Raw genomic sequence first — 20844 nt, forward strand, 5'->3', positions numbered from 1 at the left:
GACGGGGCAAAGAGACGCTGCCAAGGGAACGGTCAGATAAGAAAAGCATAGCCCACAACTGGATAGTGGGCGGGGAAGAGGCTCAGAAGGGACCCGCCCTAGTTTCTTGGGCTGTACAGAAGATGGAGGGGAGAGGATTGTCCTTTCAGAGTTGCAAGATTTCATCAATGTAGCTTTACAATAAAACAGAATTAGCTCATCTGGTTGTGATTCCTATCTGGTTTACTCCACAAGGCTGACACAAATGTAGTTATCACTTGTGAATCCCTCTGTACAGTGCACAATTTTAAAAAGTGAAAAATAATGAAAAATATGAAAAAATAAACGTATTTTATTGGTCTGGAGATTCACTTGCCCCTACTCTTTTGGTATTTGGAGATGTCTACATTCTAGACACAAGTTTGCATTAATAGTTGATGTTATGGCATGGTAAAAGAATTCAAGTGGTAAATATTCTTGGATTAAAATTTTTGGTAAAAAATATAGTTTTAAAAACACTTTAGAATGAAGGGTATGTATAGGCATATATAAACAATTATAATCATGTTTTAAATGTTGGGAGATGGTGTTTGTCGTCCCTGGGGGAGCTGGGGGTGTTGACGACCGACAGGAAGCTCTGGCGTGGGCTGGTCCATGAAGTCACGAAGAGTCGGAAGTGACTGAATGAATAAACAACAACCACACTTAAGACAGCATCATACTGCAAAAAATCCCTATGTTTTTATGACTAAGTATTATTTTAAACTTCAGAGTGGCAAGTCCGTGACTCTTCAGACGTTGGTGAACAACAACTTCCAGCAACCCATGGAGGGGTGTTCAACAACGGGGAGAGTAGGTTCCCCATAGCTGTTTAGCTATCTCTGCACCTCCCACACTTTATAGGAGCACCCCTGATCGACCGCTTGCTCTGGCAATGAGACAATAACGAGTGAAGAGCAGAGACCAGCATTCACCACTACTAACCCTTTTCTGAGCGCAGGCGTGGGAAAGCTGTGCCTGGCAGCGCAGCATCTCCCTCGCGCTTCAACCAGGAAAGAGGCAACGACCTCCATTCCCCCTGGAAATCGCTGTCCTAGTCCCTGCTAAGGAGGAAAAAAAGAGAGAGACCCAAGACGGCTTAGCGCACACCTCCCGCCTCTCACCTCCCGTTAAAACCTCCGCCGACTCAAGACCGGCGGGTGCTTTAACCATAGAGTTGTCAACGCTCAGAGAGGCCTCATAGGCCTTCCTTTAAAAAAAAAAAACAAACGAAACCACTCGGTAGACTTCCGGTCTGTGCGAGGAAGGTTCGTCTGCAGTTGCACCAAGGAGACTTGAACGGCGGTCTGTAATGCCTCTTCCCTCAGGCTGGGCGAGCTTCTGTCCTTTTGCCTTCTTCGCGGGGAGGGGGATCTCGCTGGAAGAGGGCCGCGCACTTTAGAGGGCAGCCTTCACGTGGCCCGCGCACGTCTGAGGCGACCTCGTAATCTTTCGTGCCAATAGGTATTTATTTGCCGGCCCTCAGGATGGCCCTCAACAAATCTATGCATGCGAGAAACAGGTACAAGAACAAACCGCCTGACTTCGCTTATCTGGCATCCAAGTACCCAGAATTTAAGCAGCACGTACAAATTAACTTGTCAGGAAGAGTGAGGTAGGTCAGAATGCAGATACGCTTTTTTTTCCCTCTTTATTCGTATCGCTATCAATGAGAAGAGTGCTTCACGGGATGAGGAACGGTCTACTCTGAGATGGTTCACAGTCTAAAATCTCACTCCGGAGAAGGGGAGGTAGGAAGAGAAAACAAACCATAAAATCGCTCCAGTAGTTCAGTTTAAAATACTGCACATATATGGTTTTTAATAGAGGAATTTAAGGTCATGACATAGTATAGGACAAGGTGTTGTCACTATATGTATGTATTACTAGGGCTGCAGGGTTTCATTAGGAGCCAAAATTAAAGGAGGCAGTTTTGACTTGGTGAGGCTATGGTTAGATGCACTAGGGTTGCTTTTTGGCTTAAAAATTGCCGAAGGGGATTGAAATTAGCATTTCCTCTTTATAATGACAGTGCAGATACAAAAACACAACTTCCATCTTCCTGGGAAAGTTAACAACCCCTTTAGAAATCCCCAACCTGTTGCTCTTCAGATGTGTAGGTATTATTGGGGTATTAATTCTAGTTGCCTCAAAGTCTTGATAAAATAAAGCTTGTTAGAACGTTATAATAATAATTTTTATTAATGGCCAAAAGACCTGAATTGTTCAAACATTGCCTTTGAGCCCTGTTTGACAGAAAGGTTGAATATAAATAATTGTTGTTTCTGTTGTAATGTTGTTTACGAAAAGGGGGTGGAGGAGGATATAAGGATGATATTTCTTTAACAGCAAATAGAAGGTGGTGGGACAAGTTCCAGAGGAATTACTCTTCAAAGCAAGTGGGCAACCTGCAGGCCACATGTAGCCCTGCCCCCTCCCACTCTGAGAATGTGCTGTCAGAAATCAGCAAAATAACTAATTTTTGGCAGTGATTTTTGTTTTTGTCCAAAAATTAAGAGTGGGAACAGAAGCAAGCTGAGAGATAAACCATTCTGATTTCTATCCTTAACCACAACCCATCCCACCCACCATTTGCAAAATCAGCCTAAGTGGCACTATTGAATGTTGGTGGTATAATTTTGAATTAGTTGGGTGGGAGGTTGTCTCTCACAAAAGGGAAGATATTCCATTAAGCTGCCAGGATGGAAATAGGAGATATACTTTTGAGCTGTGTGATGAAGAATTATGGAATTAAGACAAAACTCATCCTTCTGATGCCTGGCTGAAAGGCTGCCAAAGCCAAAATGGTAAGGGAGGAATAGGCAGAACCAGAGCTGTCACTGCATACAGTAGATTTTTTATTTAGCCAAGCACATTAGCAATCAATCAAAAGATACAGTATGGTACATTTATAGGCCCAGAAATCAGCTGTATGACTGAAAAGGTCATATAAGGAATATTAGTTGTTAATAATATTAAAGAAGTTCCTGAGCTCAAACCTTTGTTGTAATCTTCCTCTAAAAGAGTTTGAGAGATACATCCTACATCTGGAAGAGTATAGTATAAGAAGTGCTGTGTCAGCCATTACTCTATTTAGCTACGTAACTGTCTCTCATATGATTCAGGTTTTTTTCCCCTCTTTTGCTAAGTTCTCCTTATTACATACACTCCACCTCTCTCATGTATGTCGCTTGAGACTGTGTGTGGTACAGATTGCCCAACAGACCTTTTCATTTTCCTTGCCCCAGCCCTTTTTATCTACCCCATACTGACCAGCTACAGTCTGTCATCATTAACAATTTATTCTTCATAAATGCTCTCACAACAGCTGTTAAAAGGTGAACATGTTTATGAACAGTGAAAAAATGAGTTGATGACAAACTTCTCTCAGCTGGACTCTTGCATCCCTGGCAGCTTTATGATGCCTAGTCAGTTTGTTAACTTTATTATGGTTATTGACCAGCATTAGGCAGCAGAGATAGTTTTCCCTATTGCTTCATTCCCAGGCAGGCAAGGTTTGGTTTTACTTGTTACATCACTGTATGCGAAGCAACTAAAAGTGGTCGAGATCTCTGGCCACAATAAAAAGATGGCAAACCCCATAAGAATAGCTGGAATCAAATTAGCCACTGCTACTGTTGATCTTAAGGCAGTTTGTGGTGTGTGTCACATCAGTAAGGAATAATAATTCTTGCCTCTTGAAGGGGAGATCCCTGTAAAGACTTGAGAGAAACATAAGAATATCAATCTGTTGTAATTAGCAGTGGTCACATTTGTACTCATGCTCAACAGGTGTTTGGGAAAGTGCACTGCCACCTTGGTGATCTTCAAGTCCCCTTACAGTTAGTACCTCTACTGCCCATATTTGGAGAAATTGATATGGACAGTGCTCATCCAACCTTTCTTTAGGTTGTTTCTGCTGTGCTGTCTGCCCACATAATTATCCCATGATAAAAAGGGATCATGAATGAACTTTTGATGGACTTGGTATCAAAAGCTGCTAGAATGTATGTGGGACTTTACAACCACCCTTTCGACATAGTGTGTACTTGTCCTGTGTCTGTCAAATGGGAGGTAGTGGCTAGGTTATATTAAGATGGTTAATTGAAATGATCTGCCCCAGGCGCCTTAGAATCCAAATGGGTTGTGACAGGTGCTTGGTTTTTTCCTCAACTTTCTTGTGGGCAATTCCACTGAATGCCTGGTTAAGCACTTTAGATTGTCCCCCTCCATTTGTGGGCTGGACCTATATTCCTCCTGGCGTATTCAGGGAACCAGAGGGGGCTACCAATGGTTACAGTGCCTCTCTTTGAGAGGGGATGATGCCAACAATTCTGAAAGAGGCTGTGGTACACCACCTCCTTAAGAGGTCCACCCTGGAACCATCTATATTTGACAACTATTGCCCTCCCTAGATTCATTTATACTAGATAACTACTGCTTTATCTTTAATCTCCCATTTTGAGACCACAGTCTCTGGGAATACAGCTGCAGAGCACCCTAGACAAAGCAGATTATCTAGACCCTTTTCAGTTAGGGTTCAGACCTGGGCATGTGTCAGGGTAATTGGTGAAGAAACAACGCTGAGTTGAAGTTGCAACTCTAGTTTCTTTATTGTTTCTACCATACACAAAATCTTGCCAGACTAAAGGTTCCTTAACTGAGCTAAGGGGAAAAATACCCTTGGGAATCTAGGGCGGTGCCAGTCTAACTTTCTTCCTTGGCCTCCCCACACTCTCCAAGCTGTGCAAGCTGTGAGAACGCTTATCTGCCCCTGGAATGCGCTCTCTACTCCCTCAGCTCTGAGCTCCATCACATCACCCCCCTCTTCAGGGGCACATTCCATCACATCATGAGATGGAAATAGCATTGGCCGCTCTTGTCAATAACCTTTGCCTGGATGTGGACCAAGAGGGATAGTGCACCCCTCCTGGTTCCTTTAGACCTCTTTGCAGCATTTTATACTGTTGAACATGATACCCTTCTGCACCAACTGCTGGGGTTAGATATTGGAGGCATTGTTTTTCAGTGGTTCCACTCCTTCCTCAATAGGCATTTCCAGTCAAGAGGTAGTAGAGGAGGAGAAATTGACCAGGTAGTTGCTCTTACCCCTGTTCTTTAACATTTAAATGAAGCTGCTGAGAGAGGTTTCTCTAGGTCTGGGTACAGCATCATCAGTAAACCAATGATACTCAGCTGTATATCACTACTCCAGGACGTGCAAGAGATGCTATCAATGTCTTAACACTGAGAGTCTGGAGGCTCAAGGTCTGGATGTGATGAAACAGGCTATAGTTGAGCTCTGTCAAGATGAAGCTACTGTTTGTAGATTGGGGTATTTTAAGAGCTCCATTGTTGTCTCTTAATGAGGTGGCACTTCCTTTGAGAGCAGGTCTATATTTGTGGGGTTTCTTGGACTCATAGCTACTGCTGGATGGGCAGGTGGAAGTCAAAAGCATTTGTGACTGTTGTGCCAGTTGTGAGTGGAGCAGAAAGACTTTGCAACAATGGCATGTGCTCATCAATATTCAGTTGGATTACTACTATGTAAGGCTGCCTTTGAAGACCTCTTGGAAGCTACTTGATCCAAAATGCAGCATCCCATTTGGTGGCTGGCATATGTTGACAACAGCATATTACACTGACTCTTCAGGTCCTGCATTGGCTCCCTATCAACTTTTGAATGGAATTCAGACTGCCAGTTTTAAACTAGAAAGCTCTTTGTGGCTCATTACTAAAATACTTGCAGGAATTTTGCAGCCCCAAATCTCCAGCCCGATTTGACCTGTCTGGATCACTTATCCTGGTAGAAACTGCTTCTGGTTACCTGCTTTGGAGAAATGAGGGAGACTGAGGCTCACAGATACTGCTTCTTGGTGGGAATACCTGCATTACAAAACAGCCTGCCACTGGAAATCAATTGGCCTCCATGTTATTGGTTTTCTATAAGCTTTTAAAAACTTAATTGTTTTGGAGAGCCTATGGAGGATGATGTGATGCCATTGTTTTATTACTGTTGTTACTATTGCTGGTTTTATTTTACTTTATCATTTTTAATATATGTTATGGATGCCTTACTGTATTTTTATTGTAATTTTATTGTATTGTTGATCATCCTATAATTTAACTGCCAAGAGTCTTTGGACTGCTGCTGATAGAAATCTGATGAATAAATATTGTGCTAAGTCATTAAGTAGTTTATTTGATTTAGATTCCACATGCTGTATGAATGTCGTTATGGTTCGTAAACTGTAGTACTGTATTATGAGTGAAGCCATCTATTGTGACTCAGTCAACAACCATAGTTAAAACAAATTATTGCTTAGCATAGTATGTCAAGCAAGCTGTAGCTACAGAAAGAAGAATATTGTTTTTCAGTACAAAAAGTGTGAACAAGAAAATAGTAAAGATAAGAAAGTTAGATAATGGATGTTTCGCTTTTCCAGATGAGGGGCCACAGTGGAGTTTTTACACATGGACTGTCCTCATTTCAGTAAGAACAGCAGTGATGGGAGGGAGGGTGACTTGTAGAACGAAGAGTGTTCTCTGAACAATGGTGAACACAGGTCACTGCCTAATCCTAAATCACGACTGATCTGTCTAGTCCAGTGTTACCCATACTGATCTGCTGTGGCTCCCCAGGACTTCAGTGGGGCCTTTTCCTGCTCTACCTAGAAATGCAAGGGATTAAATAAGCAAGCTTTTGTATGCAAAGCGTGTGCTTTACTCACTACTACGTGGACCTACCATCAACCCTTCGGTTCTGATTTGCAAGTCTGGATAAAATAAAACAGTGTTTTTGTTTGTTGTTTGCTCATTCCACAGTTTTTCTTTATGCAAGACTTCATGCCTTAATTTTTCTGTTTTATCTGTTTCTTGTATCTTCCAGTGTAAACTTCAAGGATCCACAAGCAGTGAGAGCCCTGACGTGTACCCTGCTGAAAGAAGATTTTGGACTTCAGATTGATATACCATTAGAAAGGCTTATTCCAACTGTTCCCTTGAGACTTAACTATATTCACTGGGTTGAAGATCTAATTGCTCAGCAGGATACTGCTGCTAAAGGTTGTGTTACATGGGGAATAGACATAGGTATGTTGTCCTGTAGACTACGTGGATAAGACCATGTAGTCACCAGGAATTAAGCTCAGCTCAAAGGAAACTCTACCTTTTTTACTTGTTTCTGGTTATGTCCCAATAAATAACATAAGTGATACCCTTTTTCATGCAGAATTCATTTAGTAAAGGTTTACTTGATACAAAAGACCAAAATTGTGATTTCCTTGGAAATGTATGGAAGTTAGTATATTTTTCCTATTTTCCACTTTTAATTAATCAAATTTTTCCTTCTTGAATGTGACATAGGTACTGGTGCATCTTGTATTTACCCATTACTTGGGGCAACTTTGAATGGATGGTATTTTATTGCAACAGAAGTGGATGATGTGTGTTTCAGCTATGCCAAGAAAAATGTAGAACAAAATAACTTATCTGACCTTATAAAAGGTAACCTTTTGTTTCCCTTTTCTAATTCATAGCAGAGTAGTTTATCTGCTGTTTTACAAACAAAATCATCCATAAATTGCATGATTTAGAGGCTGTTTGTTTTGATTCAGAGACACAGGGTTTTTTTAAACTACTTTGTTTAAGACAAGTGGCAGTGAATAGGAAATTGATTAATAAAACATCTGTCTTTCCTTCCAGTCACTCCAGTACATTAAGAATAGGTAATAATGACAAAAAAGCTTTAAAGGCTAATCATAATTTAATTTATTTGGCTGTATGAGTTTTCAGTTGTCCCTTTTAATTGCTTTTCAGTTGTTGCCACTGAAATACCACTAGGTTTATAATAAAAAGTAGCTATTAAACTGAGCAACAAAGGTCTAGAATTAGTTATATACTTCAGTTATGTTCTGAACATGAAGTGCAAAAAAGCTGTATAGTATTTTAAAATCTTTTTACTAATATAAACAACCCAGATGAATCTTATTTATTTTTGCCTTTCATGTTGCTGAATTAGGAACGATTTCTAGTGTCTGAGTGAAAGAGTGACTGTCTACTGATTACTTCCTCTTTTTTTCTTCTTCTAGTGGTCAAAGTACCACAAAAGACTCTACTCTTGGATGCCTTAGAAGAAGAGTCTGAAGTTATTTATGACTTCTGTATGTGCAACCCTCCCTTTTTTGCCAACCAACTAGAAGCCAAGGTTTGTTTATTACGATCTTATCAATGGACCTTTTCTTTTTCATCTGTTGAATACTTATTGTTGAAAGGGCATTTCATATTTGTAATGCTTGAAGCCTAATGGGGATATGATATACTGAAATTAAACATATAAATTTCTTAATCTCATTTGCTTATTTGCATAATAAGATAAAGTAAAGTATCCCTCAAGTCAGGTTCATAATGGCTCAGGCTAGGGCCCATCTTAGTCCAGCTTTTTGCTTCTCACAGTTGCCAACTAGATGCCTTTGAGGTGCTTACAAACAGGAGATGTACAGTTCTCCACCACTGTTCCCTGGTGAATAAATATACACATCCATATTGTTTCTTTGGTAACAATATGGAAGTGTCTCTGTTATTTTTTTTTCCACTTTGCAACCTACAGTACTGCAATTTCTTGGTGATTTCTTATCCCTGTTTTATCTTGTTTGAGATCAGCCAAGGTCAGGTAGCTGCTACCATCTGCTGTGAAGCAAAATTAAACACTTATCCAGGTACCTGGTTGATCTTGGTTCCAGGAAAGGATTATGAGACCCCAAACCAATTTATGCCCCATAATTTCTTCAGTTAAATCATGGACCTTAATTGGGAACTCATCGTTATATTTCTGCTGAACATGTGTACAGTCTATTCTTCTTATCACCTGTGGTGATAAACACCATTATCTCATGCATTCATTGTTGTTTGTAGGGAGCAATAATATCGGCATAACATTTTATAAATGTTTTGCTTAGTGGCAAAATCTACAGAGACTTCTTTCCTAATGTGAATAGTTCTAAACGTAATAGACTTTTCTCATAAATTCCCAACCAGCATGTTTTCTGGATTGTGGGATTTGAAATCTAACATCTGGAGGCCATAAAATTGGGAAGGGCTGCCACTGAGTAATTAGTTTTTTCCTTGACAAATTTCCCCATTCTTAATACCACCTTCACTTAATGTATATTACATAATTATTTGTATACTTTTGATAAACTCTTTTGGCCTGTAATCAATACACATTCTACTTTTGTGAGTAGTTAAGATAACTTACAGTTACATTTCTACAAATTTGCAGAAATCTGGACATAGAAATTTGAATGTTGTGCTATAAAGTCTCTTATTCTCCAATATTTTTTTAATGTTATTTATTATTTTAATAGGCCTCTTAAAGGAATCAAACAGAAATATAGATGTTGTGGTAGTACATCTATACTTAATATTAAGTTACAATTATTCAGGAGTACATTTGTGCTTTTAATATAACAATCTCCCTCTTTTCCTGTTTTTTTGAGCGGGAGGTTAGAATTAAAAGTAACACTTGAAGTTATGAACTACAGATATGTCTTATAATACCTGAGTACAGAGTTTTTATTGTTTTCATAACAATTATTAATTGATAAAAAAATTCAACTTGTTGGAAGACAACATGCATTGATCTCATAATTTCAAATCCAAGAAATGCTATTAATCAAAGTTGTTACTAGCCATGTTTATTTTATTTTCAAAAAATCAAAATAATCAATGTTCAGATTTTTCCATTTTGCTTTTGTGAAACATCATACCTGTTTGCATGGTTGTATCGGTGTGTATTTCCAGTAATTCTGACTTCTGGTTTTAGTATTCCCAAATATTGCTAAAATTCTATAACAAATTTATTACCACACTAATAATCTTAGATATTTATTATACAAAAACTCTGCTAAAATATACACTAATGAAGTTATTTTACCAGATTTAATTCAAGAGGAGAGAAAGTATATATAAATGTGTTTATATATGTAATAATTGTCTCTTTATAAATTAAATTATCTTGGTACAGTACCATATAAGGTTGCTTATAAATTGATAACACCTAGTCAAAAGTAAATTCCATAACTCAAATGTTTCCACCATCTCTACTGAAAAAAGGCCTCTCTGTTCTAGAAAATATCTTTCCATCATTACTACTAATAATAAAGAATTGTGAGGGTAAAGCCATTATTAAACATACCTGTCATATTACCCACTGAATATTGTTCTTCAGTTGCTTTTCTTCACTATTTTTTTAAAATTGAGATAATTTTTTTCATTGTGTTATTCCCCCTGTTGGGCATTAGAATTGCAGAGAGAAAATGATTCATTTTTAATAGTGAAATGGATGAGATTCTGGTACATTTGGGTGCTATTAGTTTTTAATAGTAAAGCAAAACAGTGTGATTCCTTACAAGAATGTTATATTTTCTTATTTACAGTCAGTCCTCAAAAATGGTGCATGTACCTTTTAATATGAGCATTATAAAGATCTATAGATCATAGAACTATTTTTTAAAAATATGTTAATCCAAGTTATTACTTTCCTACATCCCTGTTCTTTCATATAGGTCCTGATACTACTATTGCCATAGTGGAGAATACATGTAGCACAGGATTGAGTTCGTGGGTTATTGGTGTTCTCTGAGCTTGCTTCTCTTTCTATATTGCCAGGGCACTAGTAATTAGTTAGAAAAGCCACATGTATGTATGTATTTATTTATTTGAAATGTGAAAATGTAAGTTACTTGAATCCACTGCTGATCGTTTTACCAGCAGCTGTTCTTTTTTTTTTTTTAAAAAAGAATTTTATTAAATTTCAGAAAAAGATACAGAAAAACAAAAAACTACAAAAAGAAAAAAAGAAGAACTAAAAAGTGTGAAAACACAAGAGAAAAATTTGTATGTAGATTACAAAAAGAAGTGACTTCCAACTTAAAACATCAAGGATATACAGCAATTTCCCATAATCAATCCCTTACTCTATATTAAACTAAAATCACATTATTTCTACAAATCAACCCCTTAGCACATTGCAAAAATCACTAAGTATCATTGCTCCCTCCCTTTATATTAAAAGAAAAGAAAACATATATAAATCACCTAATCAACTTCCCCCCTAAAGTAACAATTAATTATTTCCTTCCTACTACTATTCTATACATTCCTGTTGACTATAGTGAAAATCAAAAATAAAAAGCATGTAAATTGATTACCATTATAATTAATAGTACAAAAAACATGAATACAAAAACCATGAATAAGAAAAAACCTTAATAATCATAATCCCAATCATTAACAATAAGTAAAATCATCCAAAGCCATAAGACCATCCCAATAAATATTTTTAGTCCTGTAACCCACTTCAGAATAGACCAATTTACCACCAGCTGTTCTGTCTTATTTGCACATTATCCAATTGCTTGTGTTAAAGCAATTAATTTCAGCTTTCTAAGGAGTGGCACATCTTGGTTTAAGATATTCCCAATTTTTACTTACTGGTTTACAAAATTATTCCAGTTCTATTTTCTTTAATAGCTTTTCATTTTGATCTGTTTCTCAGGGTTTTTGTTTGTTTGTTTTTTTGAAGTAATATGGCAATGGCAGAAAAATTAGAATGTTAATCAAAGGAAAATAAGATGTGACATTATAATTATCTCACAGGAAAAATCAATATATAGCTATTAGTTGTTTACATTGTCTTTTCCAGGGAGTAAATTCTCGTAATCCTAGAAGGCCACCTCCTAGCTCAGTCAATACAGGAGGCATAACTGAGATCATGGCTGAAGGAGGAGAGCTAGAATTTGTCAAGAGAATCATTCATGATAGCTTGCAACTTAAAAAAAGATTACGGTAAGAAGTTACGTTAAATCAGAAGGCACTAGAATTTAGTATTAAATGTATGTGTGTGTTTAAAGAAAACAAAAAAAGAGGAAAATTATATATATGCATGAGATGCCTATAAATCATAAATAACTTCAGGTCTTCAGTCCAGTGAAGAATTGTAGCCAGAAATTTATCTTTCCAATGTTGAAGAACAAGTCTCTTAGCAATAAGAAACAATAAGAAGGATACAGAATCCATCTGCATTATCAAGCCATCAATTCCCATGCAGTAGGTATGTAATTCAAAAGAATATGGACATCCACAAATATTACAACTTGCCTTAAATATATGGATAATATATGGATAATAATAAATAAATGGAATGATTTTTTCACAGAATATAATCTATTTTGTATCCAAAACAGTCTACTTATCTCAAGGTGCTATGTGTAAATATCCCAAAAGGGCCCAGGAAAGAAGAATTTGAGCTTGGTTGTTTGTTGCAGACATTTCATTACCCGACTAGGAGAATTTATACTGAGTGAAACCATCTAAAATTTGGTATTAGTTGCAAGTTATGCAGAATGGTATAATTCAAGGTTCAAAAAATGAGACCCCCTCCAAGAATTACATCTTATTCAAGGATAAAAATAGTTAAACATTGAAGTGTATCTAACACTAAGCAGGCAGAAAGTCACTAAAATGATACTGCAAGGAACCCACATTCCAAAGTTTAAAAAAAATACAATTTATATCAATAATTCCACTACAAATTAAAAGCAAAATACATCTACTCTATTCTATGCAATTTGTTAAAAAATACCTGAAGGTATATTAAATACCAAACAGAGTGTTTAGAAACATCTTATATATTGTATTTAAATTGATTTTGCTGACATCAGTTTAATAAACAGATTGTTGCCTTAAAGAAGAATATAGTTAAAATGTATAGGTGCATTATGTGGACAGTCAGGACATAATAAGTAATACCTATACTGATTTACACCATTACAAAATTGTTTTGTTTTACTACAACTATAATCTAATCTGATTGATCAGAATAAATAGCTACTACTATAAATGTAATGCACACAAAGATCTTAACATATTTACATCATTTATAATCTCAAAACTGTAACTGAAAATTAGATCAAAGCGAATATAGAATGAAGACATATATGTTTGCTATGCTTTCAGGTTTACTTTTTTGACATTTCTCCCGGGATATATATGTTCTGCCCTTGACTGATCACATTACTAGTATTCATCTTATTCTAAATTGTTTATTCTGTTTTAAATGCATTAGATAATCTATAGCAGTCAACCCTTACAAATAGAAGTAATTACTTATGACTTAATTAAACTGTTGCTTCCTTATCTTAATTTTATTTATTTTATTTTATTTCAATTTATATGGCTACCCATGTCAACATCATGACTCTGGGCAGCTAGTACCAGTTCAGAAAGGCAATATCAAAAGAGCTTCACAATATCACGTGTTCTTAAGAACAACAGCTTCACAATATCACATGTTAAGAATAAGCATTCAGTGCCTGATGCTTTCAGTGGAATATTACATAATTTACATTTTTTTTCCTTTCCACGTTCAATTACTTGGAATTCTGAAATGTAATTTTACAGCTAAAGCCAGAGCTTTTCAAACTGGAATTGTGAGCTACTGAATAGGAGACTGCTTTTTTTTTTAAATGCTGCCTCAAAGTAATCAAACTTGAACTTTTAGGACAAGCAGCGTGACCCTAAAAACAAATCCCTGGAAGCACTATTTGGCAAGAAATAAATTCATAGCATTGATTTAGTTATTAAATTATGCCTCTCCTTTCCAGTGCAAATAGTTCTCAAAGCAGTTAGAAAACCTAATAAATACAAAAATGTAATTAAAACTCAAAGCAAATCAGTTAAACATACATTAATTTTAAAAAATCAGCACCCAATAATTAAAATCAGTTATGAAAAACAAGTGAAAAATTGCAAAAGTCTTATTGACGGAATAAGAATATCATTGTCTGCCAGGGGAAGGACAATAAAAATGAAGCTAACCTGGTGTCTCTTATAGGGAGCTGGGAATAGCCACTGAGCAGACACCATCTCACATTCAGCAGCTGAATTTCTGATGTGGCAGTGGCAGGACTGGGAGAAAGACTTCTCCTGAGAAGCTTGGGCAGGCTTATTAATCTTGCTTAATCTGACAGGGTCCTTTCAGAACAAAAGGAAAATACATTGCAGGAGGTCATACCTTTCAGTTGTTTGCAGAATAGATTTTAACTGGGAGGTGCAGAAAGTTAAAGGAAACATTCTCAGGTACATCTCTGGTTTTTTAAAGTTTCCTTTTTGCTCCAGCCTGCACGAGCTTCTGACATGATATAATTAAACAATCCATTCCTTAGTTTGTTTAGTACAGCAGGAGCAATTGGAACTGAATACCAGAACATCAGTTTTAAAGAAAGCAAGAATAAATATTAATTATTCATATCTTAATGCAAAGTTGTGTGCTCCTTCAAAAAATCAAAGTGATGAGCCATCCATTTGAAAAAGCTTGGTTCCAAGAAAGAGAGCCGCCCCTTTACATCACAGTTTAGGGTTTCTCTACTGGTTTAGAAGTCTATTTCCTTTACTTGGACCTTCCTTCTCACTGCTTAGTTCTGAAACTATATTTTCATTATTAAAGGTGGTACAGTTGTATGTTGGGAAAGAAATGCAGCTTGACACCATTGAAAGAAGAACTACGAATCCATGGAGTAAGTATTTCTCTAAAAAGACTAATGCTATCTGTTGTTGTTGTTTATTCGTTTAGTCGCTTCCGACTCTTCGTGACTTCATGGACCAGCCCACGCCAGAGCTTCCTGTCGGTCGTCAACACCCCCAGCTCCCCCAGGGACGAGTCCGTCACCTCTAGAATATCACCCATCCACCTTGCCCTTGGTCGGCCCCTCTTCCTTTTGCCCTCCACTCTCCCTAGCATCAGCGTCTTCTCCAGGATGTCCTGTCTTCTCATTGTGTGGCCAAAGTATTTCAGTTTTGCCTTTAATATCATTCCCTCAAGTGAGCAGTCTGGCTTTATTTCCTGGAGGATGGACTGGTTTGATCTTCTTGCAGTCCAAGGCACTCTCAGAACTTTCCTCTAACACCACAGTTCAAAAGCATCGATCTTCCTTCGCTCACCCTTCCTTATGGTCCAGCTCTCGCAGCCATATGTTACTACAGGGAACACCATTGCTTTAACTATGTGGACCTTTGTTGTCAGCGTGATGTCTTTGCTCTTAACTATTTTATCGAGATTTATTGCTCTTCTCCCAAGGATTAAGCGTCTTCTGATTTCCTGACTGCAGTCAGCATCTGCAGTAATCTTCGCACCTAGAAATACAAAGTCTTTCACTGCTTCTACATTTTCTCCCTCTATTTGCCAGTTATCAATCAAGCTGGTTGCCATAATCTTGGTTTTTTTGAGGTTTAGCTGCAAGCCAGCTTTTGCACTTACTTCTTTCACCTTCATCATAAGGCTCCTCAGTTCCTCTTCGCTTTCAGCCATCAAAGTGGTATCATCTGCATATCTGAGATTGTTAATGTTTCTTCCAGCGATTTTAACTCCAGCCTTGGATTCCTCAAGCCCAGCATGTCGCATGATGTGTTCTGCGTACAAGTTGAATAGGTAGGGTGAGAGTATACAGCCCCGCCGTACTCCTTTCCCAATCTTAAACCAGTCCGTTGTTCCGTGGTCTGTTCTTACTGTTGCTACTTGGTCGTTATACAGAGTCTTCAGGAGGCATACAAGATGACTTGGTATCCCCATACCACTAAGAGCTTGCCACAACTTGTTATGGTCCACACAGTCAAAGGCTTTAGAATAGTCAATAAAACAGAAATAGATCTTTTTCTGAAACTCCCTGGCTTTTTCCATTATCCAGCGGATATTGGCAATTTGGTCCCTAGTTCCTCTGCCTTTTCTAAACCCAGCTTGTACATCTGGCAATTCTCGCTCCATGAATTGCTGAAGTCTACCTTGCAGGATCTTGAGCATTACCTTGCTGGCATGTGAAATGAGTGCCACTGTTCGATAGTTTGAACATTCTTTAGTGTTTCCCTTTTTTGGTATGGGGATATAAGTTGATTTTTTCCAGTCTGATGGCCATTCTTGTGTTTTCCAAATTTGCTGGCATATAGCATGCATTACCTTGACAGCATCATCTTGCAAGATTTTGAACAGTTCAGCTGGGATGCCGTCGTCTCCTGCTGCCTTGTTATTAGCAATGCTGCTTAAGGCCCATTCAACCTCACTCTTCAGGATGTCTGGCTCTAGCTCCCTGACCACACCTTCAAAGCTATCCCCAATATTGTTATCCTTCCTATACAGGTCTTCTGTATATTCTTGCCACCTTTTCTTGATCTCTTCTTCTTCTGTTAGCTCCTTGCCATCTTTGTTTTTGATCATACCCATTTTTGCCATGCTATCTGTTACTTAAAATGTATAGCTAAGCTGCTATTTGCATAAAATTATATTTTGAAAAGAAATAGTCCTTAAGTTTGTATTAAATACTAACCTTAGTCAAAACAACAGAACTTCTAATAAGAAAGAAGTATAGCCCTGATACCCTTATAAATAAGCATTAAACCAATTTTTCCTCAGTGTAGATACATTAGAAGCCAATGTGGGTATTATTTTGGGATGTGCATTTTAGGGTTTGCTTTTTTGTTTTCCATGTAGACTGCACAAAGACATCTGGAGAAGAAACAATGCTTTTTCTTTTCCCTGTTTATGTGGCTTCTACCTATATGACCAGTCACCCATCCTGTGCACTTTCTCTTTTGAAGAAGTTCTAAAGCTGATGTTAAGGATTAGGGTGGTATTATTTTTTAATGCTTCCCTGTTTGATTACACAAAAAACCACAACACCCGCCTACAAAAAGAAACTGAACATATAAGGTCTTCTCCATTTCCTATTACGCTAGTTTTCTACTTACAGGGAATTGTTATGTGGGAGAATATGTAAATCAATATTCGTTCTGCAGTGTAGAATAGTAAGTAGTATAGCTTCCTTTTCTTAATGAATTCAAAGGACATCAAACCACTAGCATGCCAGAAAAGTTCCTTTCACAGCCCACATTAACATAGCTTCAACAGAGTAGCTGAATCGCATGTAGCATGAAGTTGTCAGTTCATACTTGGCCTTCTGATCATCTTACTCATCAGACCAGCTGTGCCTGCATGTTCTGATACAGCCTCATTTGGCCCCAGGCGAATTGGGCAAAAATGTCCATTATAGAAACTGTGGAAGAAAAGTGGGTGGTCCTTTGCCTCTGAGAGTCATGTGTGTTTGTGTGAATCTTATGGTGGTGGTGTGTGCAGTAAGGGTTTGTGCCTTCCTCAACATTAATATCACAGATTGCCTCCCCTGCTTATATTCTTGCTTGCACACGCATGCATATGTACACTATCTCATATCTATACTCTCATATCTATACTTACATACACTGGATCATCTCAAATCCACCCCCTCCCATACACACACACAGACAGTAAAATGTACACAACTGTAGAGAAAACAGCTTGCAGGGGTAAGACTTCACCCACCATCTCTCCCACAATAGCTCTGCTTCCCCTTTAGCCCACCGAACTGCTGATCAACAGGCTTGTGGAGTGCAGTTTGTGTGCTGGACCTTGCCTGTGTGCATTTCAAGACCTGTGTGGGCTATAACTTACCCACGTTTGCTCTTCACAGTTTTCCTTATATTTTTTTTGTAACGAGCTTGAATGTGAAAAAGAATACAGTGTCACTATGGGATATTTTGTGATGTCATATCAGATGTCTCTGAAGAATATAGCTTTTGGAAAACTGGGAAAACCTAAGATTGGTTTTTATTTTTCTGTGCAGGTTCCTAAGGTCACCCACACTGAATTCTGCCAAGGTCGTACTATGCGGTGGGCCCTGGCTTGGAGCTTCTATGAAAATGTCAAAGTTCCAGTAAGTGGCTCTCTCTCCCTCCTCTTTTGATACCTACTTTGAGTCCTCAGGGTGAATCACTTACTCCTGTGACTGGTCACACACTTTTGAGTTTTTCCAGAGCTGATGCAGACAGAATGGAGTACCTGTTGATGAAACATGTTCAGATCCCTTTTTATTTCTATGGCTTCCTGGGGTGATTCTTCTGGCCCTGGCTTGTTCTTTACACAAGAGAGCATTTCGTAACATAATGAAATTGATAGAAAGCTATAGATGCATGTCTTAAGACATTAAAAGGATGAATGTGGGCAACACCACAAATGGAGAGAAAGAGAAGAGTGCAAAGGTCTGTTATTCCATTGCCTTCACCTCATGCAAGTGGAAGACTTCAGCCATGTATGGTTGGAAATTACACAATTTGTCTTATTTGTATGTTCAAACTCAAGACAGAGGAATAGTAAGTGGCTCCCTTTGCTGCTTTTACTAGGAGACAGCCTTTGCCCTGGTAAGTTCTGCCAGTCAGGATGACTTCTCAAGTACTGTTGGTGTCAGTCAAAAATTATCCATTATTTCAGCAAACATGAGGCTTGGAGCTTGTGTTTCCTTAATGTATAGCTCTCCCTTGGTGAAGAAGAAGCTAAAAGCCTGATCAGAATAACATTCAGAAAACCTTTTTGTGCATTTTGCTTCAGAAAAGAAAAGGGAAAACATGGAAGAAACTAGAAATAATTTGAACTAATTATTACTATTGGAGGAGGGATAATTCTAGTGTTGTTCCTGCAGATGTATTGGGACTGCATTTCCTAGAATACTTAGAATATGCATTGTAGCTTTAGGCTGATTTAAAAAAGGTAGGAGATGTGCTCCAACATGTCTGGGGAACATCACATTGGAAAAATTCACAGAAGGAGACTTCCGCATTGTGGGTTCCTTCTCTAGCAATGTGTACCTCCCCAAATATATATCTGGAAAGTCACAGAAGCTTTCTAAATAATGGGGCATAGACTTCTAGGGGCCCCTTCATATAAGGGTTTCCATTTGTGAACTTTAGTCCAAAACCAGGTTTGTATCTTTATACATTCCATTTCCTCTTCCAATCCCACTGATAATCCCTTCTGTTCCATCTACACCACGTTCAAGTGTGGCTCTCCATTGACATTTTGTGGGGAGGATGGCGGCTGCATAGTGAAGAATGGGAAAGGAGATCTTTCCACGAACTCACTAAGTATATGTACCTTAGGATCAAAGTCTTTTAAATCAGTTATTTACACATATTCTCTTCATGTTCACTATATTATTTTGATTTCTAATTATTTTGTTCAACTTGGATATGTGTACTTCCCCCCTCAGTCACCTCCTTCTAAGAAAAGGAAACTAGAAAAACCTCGGAAACCAATTACATTTCTCGTCTTGGCATCTACGGCCAAAGAGTTAGCTATGAAAGCTTCATCTGTAGGAATCAATGCTGTTGAAGGACTGGGAGTTGTTGCAGCATGGATCAGAAAACTCCTCACTGACTTGAAGGTATGGTGACTTTTTAAAATTAGATTCTGCTTCAGGTAACTACAAGTAGCCAAAAAAGAGTCACGCTATAGTTTGATGTATATTTCCTTCAATAGGTTCAGCATAAAACTCTTCCCTGTGGAAAAGATGAGATCAGCTTGTTTCTAACAGCTGTGGAAAATTCCTGGATTCACTTAAGGAGAAAAAAGAGGGACAGAGTCAGGCAACTGCGTGAACTTCCTCGAGCATCTGAAGATTTCCTGCAGCCAGCAGAAGAAAAGAATCAGAAAACATCCAGCAGCATCTCTGAGTGTGAAGGAAACACAGATGGAACTACTGAAAAATCATCTGTGGTACTTTGTCATGACGTTGAGTCACCCGAGGGTGATGGACTCAATAATGTACCTGAAGTTCAAGAGGAAAATGTCCAGGGGTACATTGAGGAAAGCAGCAGCTCAGAGGAACCACCCTTTATTTCAGAATTCAAAGAAGATCCCAGTAATCAAAAGGAAGGGACCAAGGTCTTTGCTACTGATATTCTGGCTCTTGAAACTGGACAGAATGATAGTACTTCAGGGGAATGGTTCCTTTTCAAGTGTGTGTTAATTGTGAAGAAAGAAGGCCCTGATATTTTAATAGAAATGCACTGGATTGATGGACAGAACAGAGACTTAATGAATCAACTGTGTACCTACCTAAAGAACCAGATGTTTCGCTTGATCACAACTTAAGGCCATGAGGATATATGGAGGAATTATCCTTATTTTTGTAATCTTCCTTTTATATTTAACAGCACTCACAATGGTACCTCTTTTAAAGGTAATAGTTTCTAAAAACGTCTGAAACATGAAGTTTGAGGGATTTATGATTACTTAAAGAATATGCTTACTTTCCATTGAAATCATTCAGATTTAAGTTATAGCTGCTTTTCCTACTGATTTCAGTGAGTCATAAATGTAATTAGCTTAGTATGGATCGGTCTCCCTATAATCATTACCTTTGTGTAATAGATTTTTAGCATTTTTGTTTCAGCTACATATGAAAGAGCAGTGCTGTATTATCATTAAAAAGGAACTGTTGTGGAATTGGTGTCAGCTCCTCTGACTGCTTAGAAATTGCTTTATATCCATATCTTGCCCTCCTTGACAGAAGTGCTCCCACATATTGGATTGCTATTAAAGCAATAATAATCTCAACTATGAAAGAACGGAGGTTGGACAAAAATGCCACTTAGGTTCTTTTGCTATAGAATTGAGAAAACTGTAGCTTTTGTTCTTTGGTGTATCTTGATGATAAGTTTTAAACATAAAGTTATAGTGCTCTGTCACTGAAACCAGAGAGAATCCAAGGTTTGGAGTGCCTCATTGTTATAATAAGTTATTTATTGCAAGGATGCAGAATTGGTGGTCAGTGGGTCAGGCAAAGCTCACTAATATTGTTTCTGTAACCCTGTAGACTGGGGAAGAAGGCTAATAATTTACCCCATTTTTTGGAATTGGAGCAAATTTAAAGGATAAATTGGGAGCCGTACAAACTTATGACACCC

General features: G+C 38.0%; 1 protein-coding gene across 2 annotated transcripts; it reads left to right on the forward strand.

The window, feature by feature from the left end:
* The first annotated feature begins 1304 nt into the window (after positions 1-1304).
* Positions 1305-20383, forward strand: METTL16 (methyltransferase 16, RNA N6-adenosine). 2 transcript variants are annotated; one of them, XM_063300578.1, is made up of 10 exons: positions 1305-1323; positions 1483-1633; positions 6908-7110; positions 7384-7524; positions 8109-8224; positions 11723-11865; positions 14525-14594; positions 17727-17816; positions 19146-19319; positions 19415-20383. In XM_063300578.1, the coding sequence occupies exons 2-10, from the start codon at positions 1506-1508 to the stop codon at positions 20027-20029; spliced, it is 1680 nt and encodes a 559-aa protein (XP_063156648.1). In that variant the 5' UTR covers positions 1305-1323; positions 1483-1505; the 3' UTR covers positions 20030-20383. The 2 variants fall into 2 exon arrangements, with proteins under 2 accessions (XP_063156648.1, XP_063156649.1); XM_063300579.1 differs by lacking the exons at positions 1305-1323; positions 1483-1633 and adding an exon at positions 6429-6511.
* The last annotated feature ends 461 nt before the right edge of the window (positions 20384-20844 follow it).

This window comes from Candoia aspera, chromosome 4 (genome assembly GCF_035149785.1).
Source record: "Candoia aspera isolate rCanAsp1 chromosome 4, rCanAsp1.hap2, whole genome shotgun sequence".
NCBI lineage: Eukaryota > Metazoa > Chordata > Lepidosauria > Squamata > Boidae > Candoia > Candoia aspera.